General features: G+C 55.0%; 1 protein-coding gene, 1 pseudogene and 1 gene segment (V, D, J or C); 2 read left to right on the top strand and 1 right to left on the bottom strand.

Moving 5' to 3' along the window:
* Window positions 1–2,633: 2,633 nt before the first annotated feature.
* PRAME (PRAME nuclear receptor transcriptional regulator) lies at window positions 2,634–5,646 on the bottom strand. The gene is made up of 3 exons (XM_036318531.1): window positions 5,339–5,646; window positions 4,343–4,948; window positions 2,634–3,210 (listed from the first exon to the last, which is right to left on the bottom strand). Exons 1-3 carry the CDS (start codon window positions 5,629–5,631, stop codon window positions 2,634–2,636), a joined length of 1,476 nt encoding a protein of 491 aa, XP_036174424.1. The 5' UTR covers window positions 5,632–5,646.
* Window positions 5,647–13,042: 7,396 nt separating this feature from the next.
* LOC118661011 lies at window positions 13,043–14,255 on the top strand. The segment is given in 3 exon segments: window positions 13,043–13,123; window positions 13,230–13,544; window positions 14,191–14,255. Coding segments are annotated over 3 exon segments (426 nt in total).
* Window positions 14,256–16,739: 2,484 nt separating this feature from the next.
* On the top strand, window positions 16,740–17,304 carry LOC118661010 (annotated as a pseudogene).
* Window positions 17,305–17,964: the final 660 nt, after the last annotated feature.

Genomic DNA, 17,964 nt, shown 5'->3' with positions numbered 1-17,964 from the left:
TCTCATTTAGCTGTTCCTCAAGCATCTCCCCCTTAACCAGAAAAGAGACTTCCTTTCTTCAAACCTATTCCTCCAAATAAATAAATAAATAAATACATTAAATTTTGAATTGTGTGTAGGCTTCCTATCATTATAGTGTTTCTTTTCCCACACTAGTTATTTTAACCTACATTTTAAATGTTTGTAAAAGGTTAACTGGCCTACATCCAACTTCTATAAAATAATTCCATCCACTTATGAAGGAGGACATAGAAGTAGTAGTACCTGGGCACTCGCTCACATGCCTGAGTCGATAAAGATGGAAATAACGCCCCATGTGGAGTCGTTATCTTGAAACAGGATAAAAATCACCACGGAGGTGAAACAACTCTGTTAACTGGGTGATCATGGCGACACCCATCATACTTTTTGGGGCAGACCGTTTTCACTGGGGGCGCACAGGTAAAATGGTGGGGTGTGGTAACTGCATTGAGATTCCTGAGGAAAGAATCTGCAGAGAAATCTACGCAAAATATAGATCTGGGGGAAGAAGTTTTTATTTGGGGGGAGAAGTGCTGAAATACCCCCAAAGCCACTGACCCACCACCTGGAGGTCCTGCACAAAAGTGAACCAGTGGGAACGCTGGTGGGTGGGGTGGGGAAAGCCGAGTTTTTTGGAGGGAATAACTTTAAAGAGACGTAAATGGCTACGTGGGTTCGGTGCGGTTCAGAATGAACTTGATTTTCACATTGCTGTCACCTCTGAAATAAACTGAGGTGACGTTCTGGTAAAAAAAATAAAATAAAATAGTAAAATAAATAAAATAAAATAAAATAAAATAAAATAATAAAATAAAATAAAGGGGAAAAAAACACAGAAAAAAACTGGGAACTGCCCAAGACAAAAGCCTCAACACCCACCCCCGGCCCGGCGCTCAGGGGCGCCTCACTAGGGCCCGGGCGGCTTTAGAGACTCGGCAGCGAGGAGGGGGCGCCCCGCTGGGGGGCAGAGACCCTCAGAAATGGGTGAGGTGCGTCCAGGCCCAGCGGCTCGGCGCCCACAGCTGTTCCTCGGGGGGCGACGCGGGGTGCAAAACCGGTGTCGGGTTTTCGCCCCGAGAGAGAGCTCCCCCGGAGACCCCGCGGGGCTGGGGGCGGGGGCTCAGGCGCCCGGACAGGCCCCTTCGCAGCCCCGGGGGGTGGGGACCCCGCCGGGGTGGGAAAGGGTGGGGAAAGCGGCGCCTGAGGAGCCGGGGCGGCGAGTGTGTGGGAACCGGGTCCTGAGAGGCGCGGGCGGCGGCCGCTGTGCGACGCGGGGCGGGGCCGGGGACAGGCCGCCGGCAGCCGTGCAGCCGCGGACCCGCTCCTCTCCCCTCGGGGCGCTCGGGGCGCCCGGCCGCGCCACGCCCCGGCTTACCAGTCCCCGAGCCGCCCGCCGCGCTCCTGACGAAGCGGAGGCGCCGCCGTCCCCTCAGGCCCCAGCGCCGGCCGCCGCCTCCGCGAGCGCCGCGACCACTGACTGGCAGCCAGGTGCGGGCGTGAGGCCGCGGCGCCGGCGCTGCGCGCTGATTGGCCGCGCGGATGGGCCCGGCGCATGCGCGCTCCGCTCCGAGTGGGCACCGCTGAGGCCGTGGGCCTGGGGCGAAGGTGCGGGCCGCGGAGCACCCGGGCCTGGCAGGGTCTCGGCGGCCAAGGTGGCCCGGAGGACCAGGGTTCGGGCCGGAGAACAGGCTGCCGGTCCTCCGGGGACCAGGCTGCCCCCCTGGCCCCCATCTCCTAGCCCCTGACCCCCATATCCTCGTCCTCAAGTGCCCTCTGCCCACGCGGCGCCGCGGCCCGCCCTCTGCTCAAGGCGCTTGGCCGTCCCGCTGCTCTGGCCGCCCGTCCTCTCGTTGCATCTGCGGCCAAGCCAGTCTCCCCTGCAACCTGGTTGTGTACAACTCACAGCACGCTGAGAACGAGCTTCACCTTTTTAAGAGGATTTTTAGAGTGAGGGAGAGAGAGAAACATCAATGATGAGAATCATCGACCGGCTGCCTCCTGCAGGCCCCACTGGCTGGCTCTCAGTGGGGAGTAGGTCCTGGGCAGTGAGGCCCCCAGAACTTGTACTTCAGTGGATCTCACTATAGGCCACCTAGTATGTTCCAGACCCTGTGGCCGCACCTTGTGTGCGGTGGCTGAATAGACAGAGGTAGTGAGGAGGCACCGGATGCAACAGAAAAAATAACCGACCAGGAAATGATAAAGGGCGATGTGGACTCCTGGGACCCAACCTCATCCAGCCTAGAGTCTGGGCATCATGGATGCTCATTTGACCAGTAACTGGAGATGGGAGAATCGGGTTAACATGTCACAGAGGACACCAGACGGTTAACATTGAGGTTCCTTTTATTACTGACATTTCTTCACAACCATTCAAACAAAGGTAACTCCCACATCTACTTCCCAAATCTGAATCCCTCCCCGCGAGAGATACAGATTCGTATTTCTAACACATCTCCCCAAAGAAACCATTAACTCCCCATGTCAACATTTCCCCCCAACACTGAGTAGTTGTCAAACTGTGGCTGCTGTGTTCCTTTAAGATACACTCATGTCTGTCTGGGCTTCAGTGTCCAAGTGCCCAGAATAAAGCCTATGATATGTGCACCCAGCTAGATAGACACATAACAGGGACACAGAATGGGGTTTGGGTCATAGAAGGTTCTATCGCCACAGCGAGGACAGGGGCTAGCACAGAGCCAGACCATGTCGGGCCGCCCCAGCTTCTGCAGCATTTGCTTCAGCACAGCATGCACCTGGGCAAGCTTGCCCAGGTGGAGGGTGCCACTGGTCTCCTCGTAACTCTCCAGGGGGGCAGCATACAGCACGCGGGTCAGCTTGCTCAGCCCGACGGTGTGGCGCAGCAGGTCCTCCAGGACCGTCATAGAGATGGGGTTTTCACAGAAGCTTAAGGTCATGAGCTGGGAGCAGTGGCTCAGGGCAGGCAGGATGTCCATGAACTGGGGGTCCATGATCCCACACTCATCCAAGTCCAGGTTCTGGAGGGTGGGCGAGGCTTTTTCTATCAGAAGTTGGAGTGGCCCCGAAGTGATATTGGTCAGGTTGAGGCCGCTGAAACTCAGGCCTTTCAGCTGACTGACGTTCAGGTGCCGGGACAGATGTCTCAAGTCTCTTTCTAAAAACAGGCAGTTAGTGATGGACAGGGTCTTCAAGGGGCTCTTCAGGGACCTGGGAAGACACAGGTCAGTTAGTTCTGGGGGATGGAGCTGGTGGGCAGAGGGAGATGAGGATGACAACGGCCTTAAGGGAAAAGAGGCCCATCTCCCCAAAACCTAAAGTTCTCCAGATAATGATCAACCCCAGGATGTTGCGTGGTGTAAAGAGTCATTCAAGTCAGTGCAAATTTGAGTCGAATCCTTTCTCCATCATTAATTTGCCGTGTGACTGAATCAAGTGAATGAAACCTCACACACGCCCTCTGCTCATCTGCCAAGTAGAGTGCATCATAACCCTCCGACACCTCCCCCCCGAACCCCCCCGCCCCCGCCAAATTTGTGAGGATGAATGAAAAGACGGGAGGTGCTCAGAAAGAAACCTGACCCAATGCCTCAAGCAGGAGGGAACCAGTAAGTTTTAGTATTGGGAGACTTGATCCTAAATGCCTTCAACTCTGGCTTCCTTCCAGCCACAGCTTGGACCCCCATCACCCTTATCTCTGAGCCCAGTGAGGCTACTGGCAGACGTGCAGAAAGGACTAACCTGGGCAAGGTCTGCCAACACTAGTGGGGGCTGCCAGCCTGCAGGAACTTAGATCACTGCATCATCCACAAACCAACTATCCCTTTTGATAATTCCTTACTCCAGCCTTCTGCATTTCCCACGTATTTCCTTAGCTGGAGCCTAAGGCAACTCTTGGCAGACAGGCAATTCGAGGCAGGTTTGGAGTGAAATGCTCCTATTGACAAATTGCTGAGCTAAGCACTGAAACCTCACCTCTGATGGGCTTTCCCTCATCACTGCCATCCTCACTAGGTTCTTTTCCATCATCTTCACCTAGACATCACATCCTAAGGCTAGAATTCCCCAAGCTACCTCACCCGGCCTCAAGTCCATTACATCGATTCCTAGCAAGGGGTCTCTTTACTACCATCTGTCCTAGTTCATGCCTCCAACCTTTGTCTGGGGGCTTAGGTGACCACATGCAAGCGGACAGAGCAGTGAATGCAACACTGGCTGTGTGGACCGGTGAGTGACGCAGGCACTCTGGCACTGCTGACAGCGGCACGGAGGAGAGCCCGTCACTGTGGACTGAGATGACGGGGCTCGCTCTGGTCTGCAGAGGAAGCTCGCCACCCCTCACCTGAGGATCTGGTCCAGGCGGCCTTTGAGGAAGGAGACAGAGTCCAAACAGAGCTCCTGGAGGCAGGGCAGGCTGAGGAACTGAGAGGTGACCTGGCCCACGCACAGCTCCTCCTGCTCCATGGTGGTGCGAGAGGACGTGAGGATGTGGGAGAGGAGGAACCGGCGCAGGCTGCCCATCTGGCCCAGGTACGGCACGAACTTCTTCAGAGTTGACAGCTTCCAGGTGCAGTTTAGTTCCAAATCCTGGACGGAGTCGAGCTGCACCATGTTGAGGATGTTCATGTTCTGCTTCGACACCGCAAGAATCTTCAGCTTCTTACAGCACAGGTGCAGCGAGCCTCTCCTCTCGGTGACTTTCTTAATGAGGTAGCTGAGGGACTCGTCAGGGATTCCTTCCTTGAGGCAAAGGTCTACGAACACCTGCACGGGGGCCAACGGTGGATTTGGCCCCGCCCTTGACCTGTCCGCTTTCCCTCTCTTCCTCATGGGCTGGGCGGCCTCAGGCTCCAACAGTGAGCACACGTCGGTTCTGGTTCCAGACCACACGGTCCAGAACTCCTGATGAACTTTCTTCTGTAAGTTCAGCAGCTGCAGTTTCCATCTCCTGCGGGGAAAACAGGAGATAGACTGAGGGTGCATGAAGATAACAGGGAATAAGACCGTGACCGTGAGTCTAGGAATCTGAGCACCTGGGCCAGACACCTGAGTGGACTTTTACTCCATACCCCAGGTATCAGGTGCTCCTTGTGCTACTGGGATCCTTCCTGGTCCCCATTCCTGGTACCTTTAGGTGCCACCCCAGGGGGTGGGCTCCTGTTCCTTCGGTCACCCTCTGCATCCTACCCAGCCCTATACACCCAAAGCCTCTTCCCAGAATGACTGCAGCAATGGCTCCAAGGCCCCCCTGAGCTCCCCCTTTGGCCAGCACGCCCCCTGATCCCAGCTCTATCTGCTCAGATCCCCAGGGTCCATCCAGGCTACTGAGCCCCTTCACCTGGGGCGAGTCGCCTGGGCAAGCAGGGCATCGAGCCCATCGAGCGCAGCCTGGAAAATCTCGTGGTCGGGCTGCCGATCCTTCATCAGGGCCCCCAGAGGGAGGCAGGGGAAGGGCCAGGCCTGCACCATCATCTTCAGGACCTTGGTGTGCTTCCCGGTAAAGGCCGCCACAAACAGTGGTGGGAAGAGCTCCATGGGCAGCGACTCCAAAGCAGCGATGGCCGAGGCCTCATCCTTCAGCAGGCCCTGACAGGCCAGTTCCAGGAGTCTGCGTGGGGCCGGGAGGCTCATCCTGATGAAGCTGCCCTGATAGTGATCCTGGGAAACATCAGGGAGCAAGGCATCCTTGTCAGGCTGAGCATGAGCAACCCCGGTCCCTCCACCCTTCAGGGGAACCAGCTGCAGGCCAAAGGCACTGCTCTGGCAATAGTGGGAGCGTCCTCAATTTACCCCGATTCCATTTCCTGCGTGGGGGCCACAAGACCACGGCTCTGCCTCTGCCATGGCAGGACAAGCATCTTGCCAGGCACCCAAGGAAGGGTAAGAACCACTGGCACCCTCCCACTGCTACCCACTGGCAGCATTTCATTCTGCTGAACAGAAAGCACAACCTTATTCCTAGATCTCCATCCAGTTAGCCCTGATTGGGTCTTACACTCTCCATGCAACCAACCGAATCACATGTCCATTCATGAAGGAAGCAGAAAATGAAACCAACCGGGGAGGAGGCTTGATGGGGGCGTTTGCGCCACATCAAAACTCCCAAATGTCCAAGGTCAGGCAGCTTCAGGCAGACAACGGTGTCATCCCCAAAGAAAAAGAAATAAAAAGCAAAATGATTGGATATCAAATCGTGTCTTACACTTTGTTACCTGAAACTGCAAATTGGGTGCTCATTCACGGAGGAACAGAGATACCACTAGGGACCGTTGGTCCAGATTTTGAGGGTCAAGGCTTCCCCAAGGCAGGTCAGGCCAAAATCACAACCAGGAGTTGGCCAGGGGAAGGGAGGGGCTGCAAGTTTGTAATGGGACAAGGGAATTAGCCAAGACAAGGGAAAATATGTTTAAAAAATTCTAAGATTTTGATCTGGAGAAACCTGGAAACTAAAAGGGTAGTGGTTACGGAGGAAAACAGGGGGTCTTTAGAATGCTGTTTCCCCTCCCCTGGTCTGTGCTGACTTGGGAGCCCTTTCTCTGCATCCCTGGATGTCAGTCAACTTCTCATGAGCCCGAGGTGCGGCCCTGATGCTGGGGGACACCCACTGATAACAGAAATCAGGAATTCATGCTCCTGGTGATTTTTGACAGCCCAGGGCTGACCCTTCTCTCTGCCGAAAACTACTCTGGTGTCATGATCTTGACCTCTTCTCTCAGGGTCCTGGGCCCAGTCTGCCCTGACATAGCCATTCTCAGTGCAGCTGAGTCAGAAGTAACACCGGTGTGTGTGTGGGTGTGGGTGTGTGTGTGTCGGGGGGGGGGGGGGGATATAACTAGGTGTCCTAGTACCAACAGCATCTGTGTGCAGCCCGATGCTCGCAGTGCATGAGGTCGTCCTCTCTCCAGCCCCATCTCCAGCCCCAAGGCCTCCCTGACCGCCGTGGGCTGCAGCCGGGGGACACGCTGTGCACTATTGCTGCTTTCTGTCCAGCGGCCTCCCTTCCCCCCAGTGGTCCCAGGGCACGGGAAGTGAGACCAAAACCTACTTGACACCAAACGTGAGCCAAGTCTGGGGGGTGTGATGGCAGCCCTGCTCCTGCACTCCGAGCGGTTTCCAGCCGTAACCCTGGCTTTGGGAATGGGGTCCCTAACACACTCCAGCGTCTGCTCTTCCTTTGCTTCTTGTAAAAAGGCAGCAGGACAAACGCTTTCGTGGGGCAATGACTGGGGAATACAACAGCTGCTCCTGCTTCTCCTCCCCACCAGGGACCTAAGGAGGCAGATTCCACCCACGTCCTCCATGATGAGAAGGGAGGGGGGCCCCCAAGACGGCTCACCGAACGGGCTCACCTGAAGACGGCTCCCTGCCACTCGGGTCCAGCTCAGACTGCCTCAGGTCCTCCAAGGGGCTCCGATGCCTCGCTGGTCTCCTGTGGCCTCGGTCACCGTGTCCACCCAAGTCTGAGCGCGAGAACCAAACGGCTCCAAAGACAAGGAGACAGCAGGTTAACCGAGCATTTAGGAAGCCGTGGGCCACGGGCAATGGAGGCAGCCCTGGACTGATGGGCATCGCCCGAGCGCCGTCGGGCGTGGACAGCCGTCAACCAATGTCTCTCTCTCACATCAATGTCTCTGTCTCTCTCAAATCGATTAAAAATATATATTTAATCATATATTCAATGATTAAACAGAAAACACAAAAACCCTGGAGGCACGATCCCCGCTTTCGGTGGGCATCACCTCTTACCACCGACCGGACCACCGACCGCTCCCCGGGACCGGAGGCCGCCTGAGTGACAGGCCGGGTGGCCTGTGAGGGGCGGCCTTTCCCTCCCGGGCACTGCTCGCCCCGCCCCCGCCCCCCAGGCCCCGGCCCGTCCAGAGGGGCCTCCCCGGGGGGCCCCGGCCAGCCGCTGGCACCTCGGAGCGGACAGGACAGGGGTGGGGGGTGGGGGGCGGGGGGGCCTGTGGCGCCGACGGCTCCGAGCTGCGCCCTCACGGCGTCCCTCAGGCCTCCCGCCCCCCGAGGGGGAGCCCATTTTCAGGTGGAAAATACGGGGGGGGGGGGTTCGAGGGCCACGCGTGACCAGCGCCAGGTCGCCCACCCAGTCGAGAAGGCGCAGGGGCAGCGCCTGAGCTTACGTTTCCCTCAGGCCGCTCCTCGCCTCGTGGCCTCGTGGTCTGGGCGCCGCGGGCGGAGGGAAAGGCGCAATGGCCGCCGGGAGGCTCCCTGGAGCGCCGCCGGAAGCGGCAGGATCCGGCCAATCCCGCCTTCTGGGGCCTTCTCCGGGGAAGTCTCGTGAGATCCTGAGCGGGGTCTCCGGGGGAGCCCAGGAGGGGCTTAACGGACACGGACGGACGGAGAGAAGGGGGAGGGGCGGTGCCTGTGGCCACGCCCACCAGGCCGCCCGGGGTGGGAGGGGGTGGGGGCTGCTTGGGGTCCGGGTGGGTAGGGGGGTGGGGGTGGGGGTGGGCTGGGATGTGGAGGGAGAAAAAGGAGGCCCCCGGACACCCCCAACTTACCTCCCACTCTCACCGGGTCTGTGCTCCCGGGGCCCCTCTCCCCCTCGGCTGTGGGTGCCAGTGTCACCGCCCGGGGGCCCTGCGTGAGGGTCGTCGCCCCCCTCCACCCCCCGTGTCTAGGAAAGAGCTCCCGCCCTGGGGGCCCACGTCCCCCCACCCTGCACGGGCCATGCTGCCGCCCTGGGCGGAGGGAGCCCGGCCCCACGCAACGTCCTCCCCGCAGAGGGGCGCCCTCGGTCCCCCCGCCCCCCCCCCCGGGTCCCCCCGCCCCCCCCCCCCCCCCCGGGGCTGGCGGCCAGCTCCTTCCGACGCCCCGACCCCGTCTCCCCACTCACCTCCCCAGGCCTCCCGGTGGTGGCAGCGTCCGCCTGGAGCCAAGGGCTTCTCTCTCCCCAGCGCCCCCTTTGGGCCAAGTCGCAGCTGGGCCTCAAAACAAGATGGGGCAGGAGCTCCCGAGGGAGCCGCCGACCAAGCGGAGGAGGGCGAGGCCCAGCAGCCGCAGCCCCAGCCAGTGCACCGCCTCTCGGGGCCGCCTCCCGCCCGGGCTCTCCGGGCCGCCGCCAGGGGGCGCTGGGGCCTGGCGTCCTCAGGGGCCCCGTTTGGGCGCCCCCTTTTGGAAAGTCTCTGGGAGAGAAAAGCGGGGGGATCCTTTCCGGGTGAGGAGGGGGGAGACTGGTTAAGAGCAGAGCCGAGGCCCCAGCCTGTCACTCACGCGGCCCGGGATCTCCGTGGGGACTTTTGAAATCGCGTCCTCACGTGACCCTGACTCTCTAGGAAGGTGGTGGTGGCTGAGAGCAACAGGCAGGGTGGTAAGGCTGGCCGTGTGTGTGCATGTGTGTGCATGTGTGCGCGCGTGTGCATGTGTGTGCATGTGTGCACGTGTGTGCATGTGTGCATGTGTGTGCATGTGTGCACGTGTGTGTGTCTACCCTGCCCTTCCTCCAGGCACCCCCCGTGCCTGTGCGCCAGCAGAGTGTAAGGTTTCCAGCCACATGGATGGATGAATGAGTGCAAATGAGGCCACCGCATTGATCCCCAGTGGGTCTGGGATTGTCACCTAGAACAGAGCTGATGAAAAACCTCTTTTTCCCCCCGCTTAGAACTGGAGGTCCAGCCCACCCCTCCCTTCCTCTCCTCTCCACTCATTCAGCAAATGTTTGTCCTTGAGTGGCTGCTCATGCCGTGCTCGGAGATATACACAGTATCTCCTCACGAGGTTTAGGCTGAAAATAGGAAAAAGCAGCCACCCAAAGACAAGAAGACCGTTGTCTTCAAGGGGCGAGTGGTAACGAATTCTCTGAAGAAAACAAAGGGGCTGGTGTGGAAAGTTACCAAGGCGGGCGGCCTCCTGTGTGAGGCCTGAGCAAGGAGGAGCCATTGGGGCTGGAGAGGATCCTGGCAAATTCTGAGACAAGAGCTTGGCCGGTTTGAGAACATGAAGGAGACGGGGGGCGGAGGGCAGGGTGTTAAGCGACAGAAAGGATAGCGGATGCATCTGTGCCACGTGAAATTAAAAGGGAATCCATGAAGCTCAGGGGGAAGGCGGGGAGGGTGGGTGGGAAGAGATCAACCAATGAACTTGTCTGCACATATGCATCAGCCGTGGACAATGGGGTGGTGAGGGGCTGGGGGGTGGGGGGGTGGGGGATGGGAGCAGCTGGAAGAGGTGAATGGGGAAAAAAGGAGGACCCGTGTAATACTTTCAACAATAAAGATTTATCTTAAAACAGTAAAAATAAAATGAAAGAGAGTCTATGTGAAGATGGCTCACCCTTATTTTCATGATCCCGTTGCTTGTCATACTTGCTGAGATTGATAACGAAAAATATGAGGTCTGTACAATTTAAAAGCAAAAATGCAGGTCCCCCGGCTGATTATAGAATGCAACCCTATTCGTGTAACAGTAAATGTGAACATAACATCCACTCATTCCATTGCTTCAAGTCATGCCTCTCAATGTTTACCAAATTCCTGGGCTGCACTAGGCCTGGATGTGGAAGAGGGACTGAGAGCTACAGGGCCCCGCCCGCCTGGGGGAGGTGTAATTCATCTTTGTGGGGATCTTAAAAAGCGAGGCCACGTGTCCAGAAGGTGGTCACTAAAATGATAAGGCTGGTTTTCGTAAAACCCTTTTCTGCATTTTTTAAATGTTTTTTGTCCTAATTGTTTTTCCTTGACTAGCGATGAAAATAGAGCTCTTTTCATTTTGGAAATATTGAAAAATACAGTCAACCTGCACTGCATTGTAATGGTCACCATGGAGACTTTAAAACCCTTCAGTGAGGGAAGAGAGGAGGGGGGATGCTTTTGTAGGAGCTGTTTTGTGTGGGTGCAGCTGATAGAGGCTGGGTCTTGGCTGATCTGTGAGGGGATGAGAAAGCAATGAACTGAAAGAGGAAAATACTTGTTAATAGACATATTTTTAAATTGATTTCAGAGAGAAAGGGAAAGGAGAGAGAGAGACGTCAATGATGAGAGAGAATCATTGATCGGCTGCCTCCCACACGCCCCACACTGAGGATCGAGCCCACAATCCAGGCATATGCCCTTGACCAGAATTGAACCCAGGACCCTTCAGCCTGCAGGCCAACACACTATCCACTGAGCCACACCAGTGAGGGGGGACTATGTTTTTTTCTATGATCACCTACAGTAAGCCGGAAGGACAAAGAACCTGCATTCTCGACCTAACCATGCTTCATTCGGGATAAAAGCCATAGAGCGCTTACCAACGAATGGAAACTTCGTTTTTTGATTTTTCTCACCAGACGCATGCAAGGGTGCTGGGAACTTTAATGAGGTCTTAGTGATTCTCAGGTGAACACTGAGATCAGAAAGGACAAGTCGCTCGTCTCAAGCACAGTGGCCACATCAAGAAGGAATTCGGGGCTGTGGAGTCCTGGCGGGGGGCTCCTGGCCCCCAGAGTGAGGTGCTCTGAGTGTGTGCTTCCAATACACACTAGGCTCCTGATTTGGTAACACACACCAGAAATGCCCTCTCCACCCCCGCCTGCTGCAGGGTTAAGCTGACGTGAAAGGTCAGGGAGAGAATTCGGGGTGGCTGCTATGCGTTCCCTAGGCTGTGCGTCGTGATTTGGGGGAACCACATTTAAAATATATATATTTTTATTGACTGCAGAGAGGAAGGGAGAGGGAGAGAGAGAGAGACAGAAGCATCTATGATGAGAGAGAATCATTGATCTGCTGCCTCCTGCACAGCCCCCACCGGGGACTGAGCCCGCAACCCGGGTATGTGCAAAGACCGGGAATTGAACGATGACCTTCTGGTTCATAGGTCGACACTCAACCACTGAGCAACACTGGCCCAGATGTATAAGGCATTTTTGAACAAAGGAGAAAAGGGGGGAAATGGGGTATTAGATTTCAGAAGTGAGCACAGGCGGTTCACAGGTAGTTGAGGAAGAACAGAACACACATGTCAGGAAAATTCAGAAACAATGAGACACAGGTTAACTAACTCACAGATGACCTCTAGACTAACTTTGTCCATTCAAGAGGAAGCTGATGGACAAAGGGAAATGGCTTAGAGGGAAACAGAAGGGCCCGGGGGCCTGGTACTGAGCCGAATGGGAAAGGACAGAGAAGGGAAGGAGGTAAACAGGATTTCCAGTGCCCACTCAGCTGCCTCCCCAGTGGGTGGGAGGCACACTCTTGCGCCACCAGGGGGCAGCAAGAGCCGGGGTTGTGGGGAAGGTACTTGCTGTGGTTCATGCAGTGTCTGGATGGAGTTTGAAGAGCTGCTTCCCCCTGAGTCCCTTGTGGCCCAAAACAGCTGTGCCCCATAGATCACCTCTTACATATCAGGGGTAATATGTCCAGGGCTCAGCTTCAGTCTCCAGCCACTGCAGAGACAGAGGATGGAGCCACGTGGAGCAGCCATGCTGACTAAGGGGAAGGAGAGGGAGTGGAGGGCCATATGCAGCCCCCAGCTCTGCCATGGGACCTGGGAAATGGAGCAACTGGATCTTAGTCAGCAAACCTGTCCTCACCTTTGAACACACAGTGCAGAGGGGAAGTCCTGGGATTTCTCACCAGGAACCACCATGACTCCCACAACAGAACAGGTAGGTATCCCCCTGACTGGCTCCATTTCTGCACGCTGTCCTGAGCTCTGATCTTACTTAGAATATATTAAAGAGTTTGGTTCTTTCTTTAAAATTTTATTAATTGATTTGAAAAAGAGAGAGAGATCTATTTGTTGTTTTATAAATCAGTGCATTCATTGGGTGATTCCTGTATGTGCCCTGACTGGGGATGGAACCTGAAACCATGGCACACTGGGACGATACGCTGATCAATCGAGCTACCAGCTGGGACAAGAGTTTAGTTCCTGCTAAAGCTCTTCTTTCCAGGGAAGCAGGCGTATCTAGACTCCAGGTCAAGTCAGAGTGGAGTGAGAAGAGGCAGGTGCAGGAAGTGGATTTGCATGGAGGCCCCTCCCTCCGTGAGCCAGGGGGAGGGGATAAGAGAGGTCTGGGGGAGCCAGGCTCAGGCTTGGGGTCTCAGAAAGCAGTGCTCTCAGGGCACCTCCACCATGGCCTGGGCTCTGCTCCTCCTCAGCCTCCTCTCTCAGGGCACAGGTGAGGCCTCCGGGGAAGGGACACGGACACCTGGGCTGACTCTGCCGCCTCCAGGGCCCCCGGGCCCCGCACTGAGCTCACCAGAGTGTGTTTTTGCTCTTTTCAGGGTCCTGGGCCCAGGCTCCCCTCACTCAGCCGCCCTCAGTGTCTGGGACTCCAGGGACGTCAGTCACCATCTCCTGTGCTGGGAGCAGCAATGACATTGGGAGTACTAGTTATGTCTCCTGGTTCCAACAGCGCCCAGGCACAACCCCTAAAGTCCTGATTTATAGGGTCAGCATTCGGCCCTCGGGGATCCCTGAGCGCTTCTCTGGCTCCAAGTCTGGCAACACGGCCACCCTGACCATCGCTGGGCTGCAGGCCGAGGACGAGGCCGATTATTACTGTTGCTCATATACAACCAGTAGCACTCACCACAGTGGTGCGGGTTCATGGGGAAGTGAGACCAAAACCTCCTCTGAACTCCCTCAAGTCCCTTCACTCCTGAACTCAGGCTCTCATTTGTTTATCCTCTGCTATTATTTTATTTTTAAATAATTGCAAACTTAAACACAAATTTAAAGAGAATATAAAGAAATCCTCTGTAATCTTTCCCTGATTCACCACTTTTTAAGTTTACCATATTTGCTTTTCATTTTATTTTCTTATTTTCATCTCTCTCAGCGTATGTTTATGGTATGCATATATATGAGTATAGGTGTATACACATACACACATATACATACTCAACACAAACACCATGACATTCATTTTCTGAATTATTTGAGAGTAAGTTGGATCCACCAGCACCTACTTTTAATATCTGTTTTCGCAGAATGCACATTCAATAACGTACGTCATTTCAAAGTGTACAATTCAGTAGCTTTTATCCTATTCACGAGTATGTGCGTCCATTACGCTCTATAATTCCTCAGCGTTTTTATGCCCCGGAAGCAATACCTCACTCATTGTCAGTCACCCCAGTTTCCCTCTTCTTTCAAGGAACTCCCTCCCAACGGAGGCCATTGCCCACAGAAGGAACCACGCACCGCACGGGCTCCTGTGTTTGATTTTTCTCCTTCATCCAGTGTTTTCAGGGTTCACTCCTGCTGAAGTCTATGTCGGGACTCCATCCCGTAGCGCGGCCCAATGACACTGCATCGCAGGGAAAGACCTCACTGTATGTATCCGGGAATCAACTGACGGCTCCTACGGACTGACCTGCCTCTTCTATCCCAGCCCAGGGGCAGGGAGCAGCTTCTGGGCCCTTGGGCATGAACAGGGTCCACACCACTTCACACGCGGAAATCAAACAGAATCCGCACTCTCAGGGCCATCGAGGGCGGAGCCAGGGCTTCATCTCTCTCCCTCTGAGAGCAGCTCATTGTTCCAGTTCATGGGGGAGGCCCAGGAGGGTGTCCTGTTGAGCAGCATCTTCCCTCCTAGGGACCTGGTGCTGGACCATTTCCTGGAGGAACTGCAGGGGCCCGGAGGGGCCTGGGCCGCAGCTCCATCCCCTGGGCCAGGGGGCTTCCTCCTGCTCTGGCGCTGTCTCTCTCTTTTCCTGCATTTGTCAAATGTTCTGGGAGCCTTTCCTCCGCCCTCCAAAGGCTGAACGGACCGGGTTCACCTTCTCCTTGTGGTTCATCATGTAATGTCCTCCGTGGCTGCATTTGTTCTGAGTTCTTGTCTGTGGAGCTAAGGGAAGGAAAAGAAATCACGTGCATTTCCGTTTATTTTTCTAAATTCCTTCTGTTATGAGATGCATCATCCCCAAAGAAGCCTGAGCGAGATGAGCACTCACAGCGCAGGGAGGAGTAGTACATAGAAACCACATCTGCCTCGGGCTGCATCTCCTCACCCAACGCATGTCCATCCTTCCCACTCCCCAAAGAGCCACTGTGCTGGCTTTGGGGTTAAGCCCCCTATCATTTGCTTTTCGTTCCTTCCCTGTACCTCCCACAACTGCATCCTCAAACAACATAGATTTGAAACAATGAGAATAAGCTAGCCTAGCCGGTTTGTCTCAGTGGAGAGTGTGTTGGCCTGCAGACTGAAGGGTCCCGGATTTGATCCGGACAAGGGCACGTGCACAGGTTGCAAGTGTGATCCCCACTAGGGAGCATGCAGGAGGGAACCGATCCATGGTTGTCTCTCATCATTGATGTTTCTATCTCTCCCTCCCTCACCCCTTTCCCTGAAATCAGTAAATGAAATATATATTTTTTTAAAAGAAGGAGACGTGGCCACCGTGCAGAGAAGGGGGTCGTGTGGCTGCAGCCACGGGATGCTGGTGGCCTGGCAGCTGCAAGAGCCAGGAAACATTCTCCCTGGAAACTCCAGAAGGAACCACCCCCCTGACACCCTGATTCCTGCTACTCTAAGCCCCTGGGGCTTCTCCATTTGACAGAGCTTTTTCTTTGTGCAGTATATTGTCTCCGAACTTGTGGAGACCTCAGTGTGTCTTCACCAGGTCCCATGTCTCCCCTCCAGCCCTCCTGCTGGGGTTTTATTGAATGTTTCCTTGTCCTTGAGCCAAGTGCTGCTTCAGGAGAGCCATAACCTTGTGCCAAGTCCATGGTGGGACGTGTTAAATAGCCTGAGATGAGCATCTGGGCCACCTGGTGTGGCAGGCGACACGTTCCATTCTAGAGGAAGCTGATGGACAAAGGGAAATGGCTTAGAGGGAAACAGAAGGGACCGGGGGCCTGGTACTGAGCTGAATGGGAAAGGACAGAGATGGGAAGGAGGTAAACAGGGATTTCCAGTGCCCACTCAGCTGCCTCCCCAGTGCGTGGGATACACCCTTTGGGCCACCAGGGGGCAGCAAGAGCCCGGGTTGTGCGGAAGGTACTGCTGTGATTCTTGCTGTCCATCTGAGGCCCTTGTGTCCCAAAACAGCTGTGCCCAACAGATCACCGCTTACATATCAGGGCTAATACGTCCAGGGCTCAGCTTTAGTCTCAAGCCACTGCAGAGACGGAGGATGGAGCCATGCGGAGCAGCCATGCTGACTAAGGGGAAGCGGAGGGAGTGGAGGGCCATATGCGGCCCCCAGCTCTGCCATGGGCCCTGGGAAATGGAGCAACTGGATCTTAGTCAGCAAATCTGTCCTCACCTTTTCCCGCACAGTGCAGAGGGGAAGTTCTGGGATTTCTCACCAGGAGCCACCATGACTCCCACAACAGAACAGGTAGGTATCCCCCTGACTGGCTCAATTTCTGCATGCTATCCTGAGCCCAGTCTGATCTTACTTAGAATATATTAAATAATCTGGTTCTTTAAATTTTTACTACTTTATTAGAAAAAGAGGTAGAGATCTATTTGTTGTTCTATATATCAGTGCATTCATTGGCTGATTCCTGTATGTGTCCTGACTGGGGATGGAACCTGAAACCATGGCACACTGGGACAATGTACTAACCAATGGAGCTACCGGTTCAGGGCAAGACTTTAGTTCCTGCTAAAGCTCTTCTTTCCAGGGAAGCGGGCTTATCTAGACTCCAGGTCAAGTCAGAGTGGAGTGAGAAGAGTCAGGTGCAGGAAGTGGATTTGCATGGAGGCCCCTCCTTCCTCTGAGCCAGGGGGAGGGGATAAGAGAGGTCTGGGGGAGCCAGGCTCAGGCTGGGGTCTCAGAAGGCAGCGCTCTCAGGGCACCTCCACCATGGCCTGGGCTCTGCTCCTCCTCAGCCTCCTCTCTCAGGGCACAGGTGAGGCCTCCGGGGAGGGACACGGACACCTGGGCTGACTCTGCCTCCTCCAGGCCCCCTGGGCCCAGCACTGAGCTCACCAGAGTGTGTTTTTGCTCTTTTCAGGGTCCTGGGCCCAGGCTCCCCTCACTCAGCCGCCCTCGGTGTCTGGGACTCCAGGGACGTCAGTCACCATCTCCTGTGTTGGGAGCAGCAATGACATTGGGAGGTATAATGATGTCTCCTGGTACCAACAGCGCCCGGGCACGGCCCCTAAACTCCTGATTTATTGGGTAAACAGTCGGCCCTCGGGGATCCCTGAGCGCTTCTCTGGCTCCAAGTCTGGCAACACGGCCACCCTGACCATCGCTGGGCTGCAGGCCGAAGACGAGGCCGATTATTACTGTTGCTCATATACAAGCAGTAACACTCTCCACAGTGGTGCGGGTTCATGGGGAAGTGAGACCAAAACCTCCTCTGAACTCCCTCAAGTCCCTTCACTCCTCAACCTAGGCTTTCATTTGTTTATCCTTTGATATTATTGTATTTTTAAATCACTGCAAACTTTAACACAAATTTAAAGAGAATATAAAGAAATCCTGTGTAATCTTTTCCCTGATTTATCACTTTATAACATTTTACCATATTTGGTTTTCATTTTATTTTCTTGCTTTCATCTCTCTCATCGTATATGTTTATGTAGGCATATATATGAGTATAGGTGTATACACATACACACATATATATACATAACACAGACACCATGACATTCATTTTCTGAATCATTTGAGAGTAAGTTGGATCCACCAGCACCTACTTTTAATATCTTTTTTCCCCAGATTTACATTCAATAACATACATCATTTCAAGGTGTAAATTCAGTGGCTTTTATCCTATTCACAAGTATGTGCGTCCAGTACGCTCTATAATTCCAGAGCGTTTTTATTCCCCGGAAGCGATGCCTCACTCATTGGCAGTCACCCCAGTTTCCCTCTTCTTTAAAGGAACTCCCTCCCAATGGAGGCCATTGCCCACAGAAGGAACCACGCACTGCACGGGCTCTGTGTTTGATTTTTCTCCTTCATCCAGTGTTTTCAGGGTTCACTCATGCTGAAGTCTATGTGGGACTCCATCCCTTAGCGCGGCCCAATGACACTGCATCACAGGGAAAGA

The sequence above is a fragment of the Myotis myotis genome, unplaced genomic scaffold (genome assembly GCF_014108235.1).
Source record: "Myotis myotis isolate mMyoMyo1 unplaced genomic scaffold, mMyoMyo1.p scaffold_m19_p_78, whole genome shotgun sequence".
Taxonomy (NCBI): domain Eukaryota; kingdom Metazoa; phylum Chordata; class Mammalia; order Chiroptera; family Vespertilionidae; genus Myotis; species Myotis myotis.
This window is presented reverse-complemented; position numbering and strand designations above follow the sequence as displayed.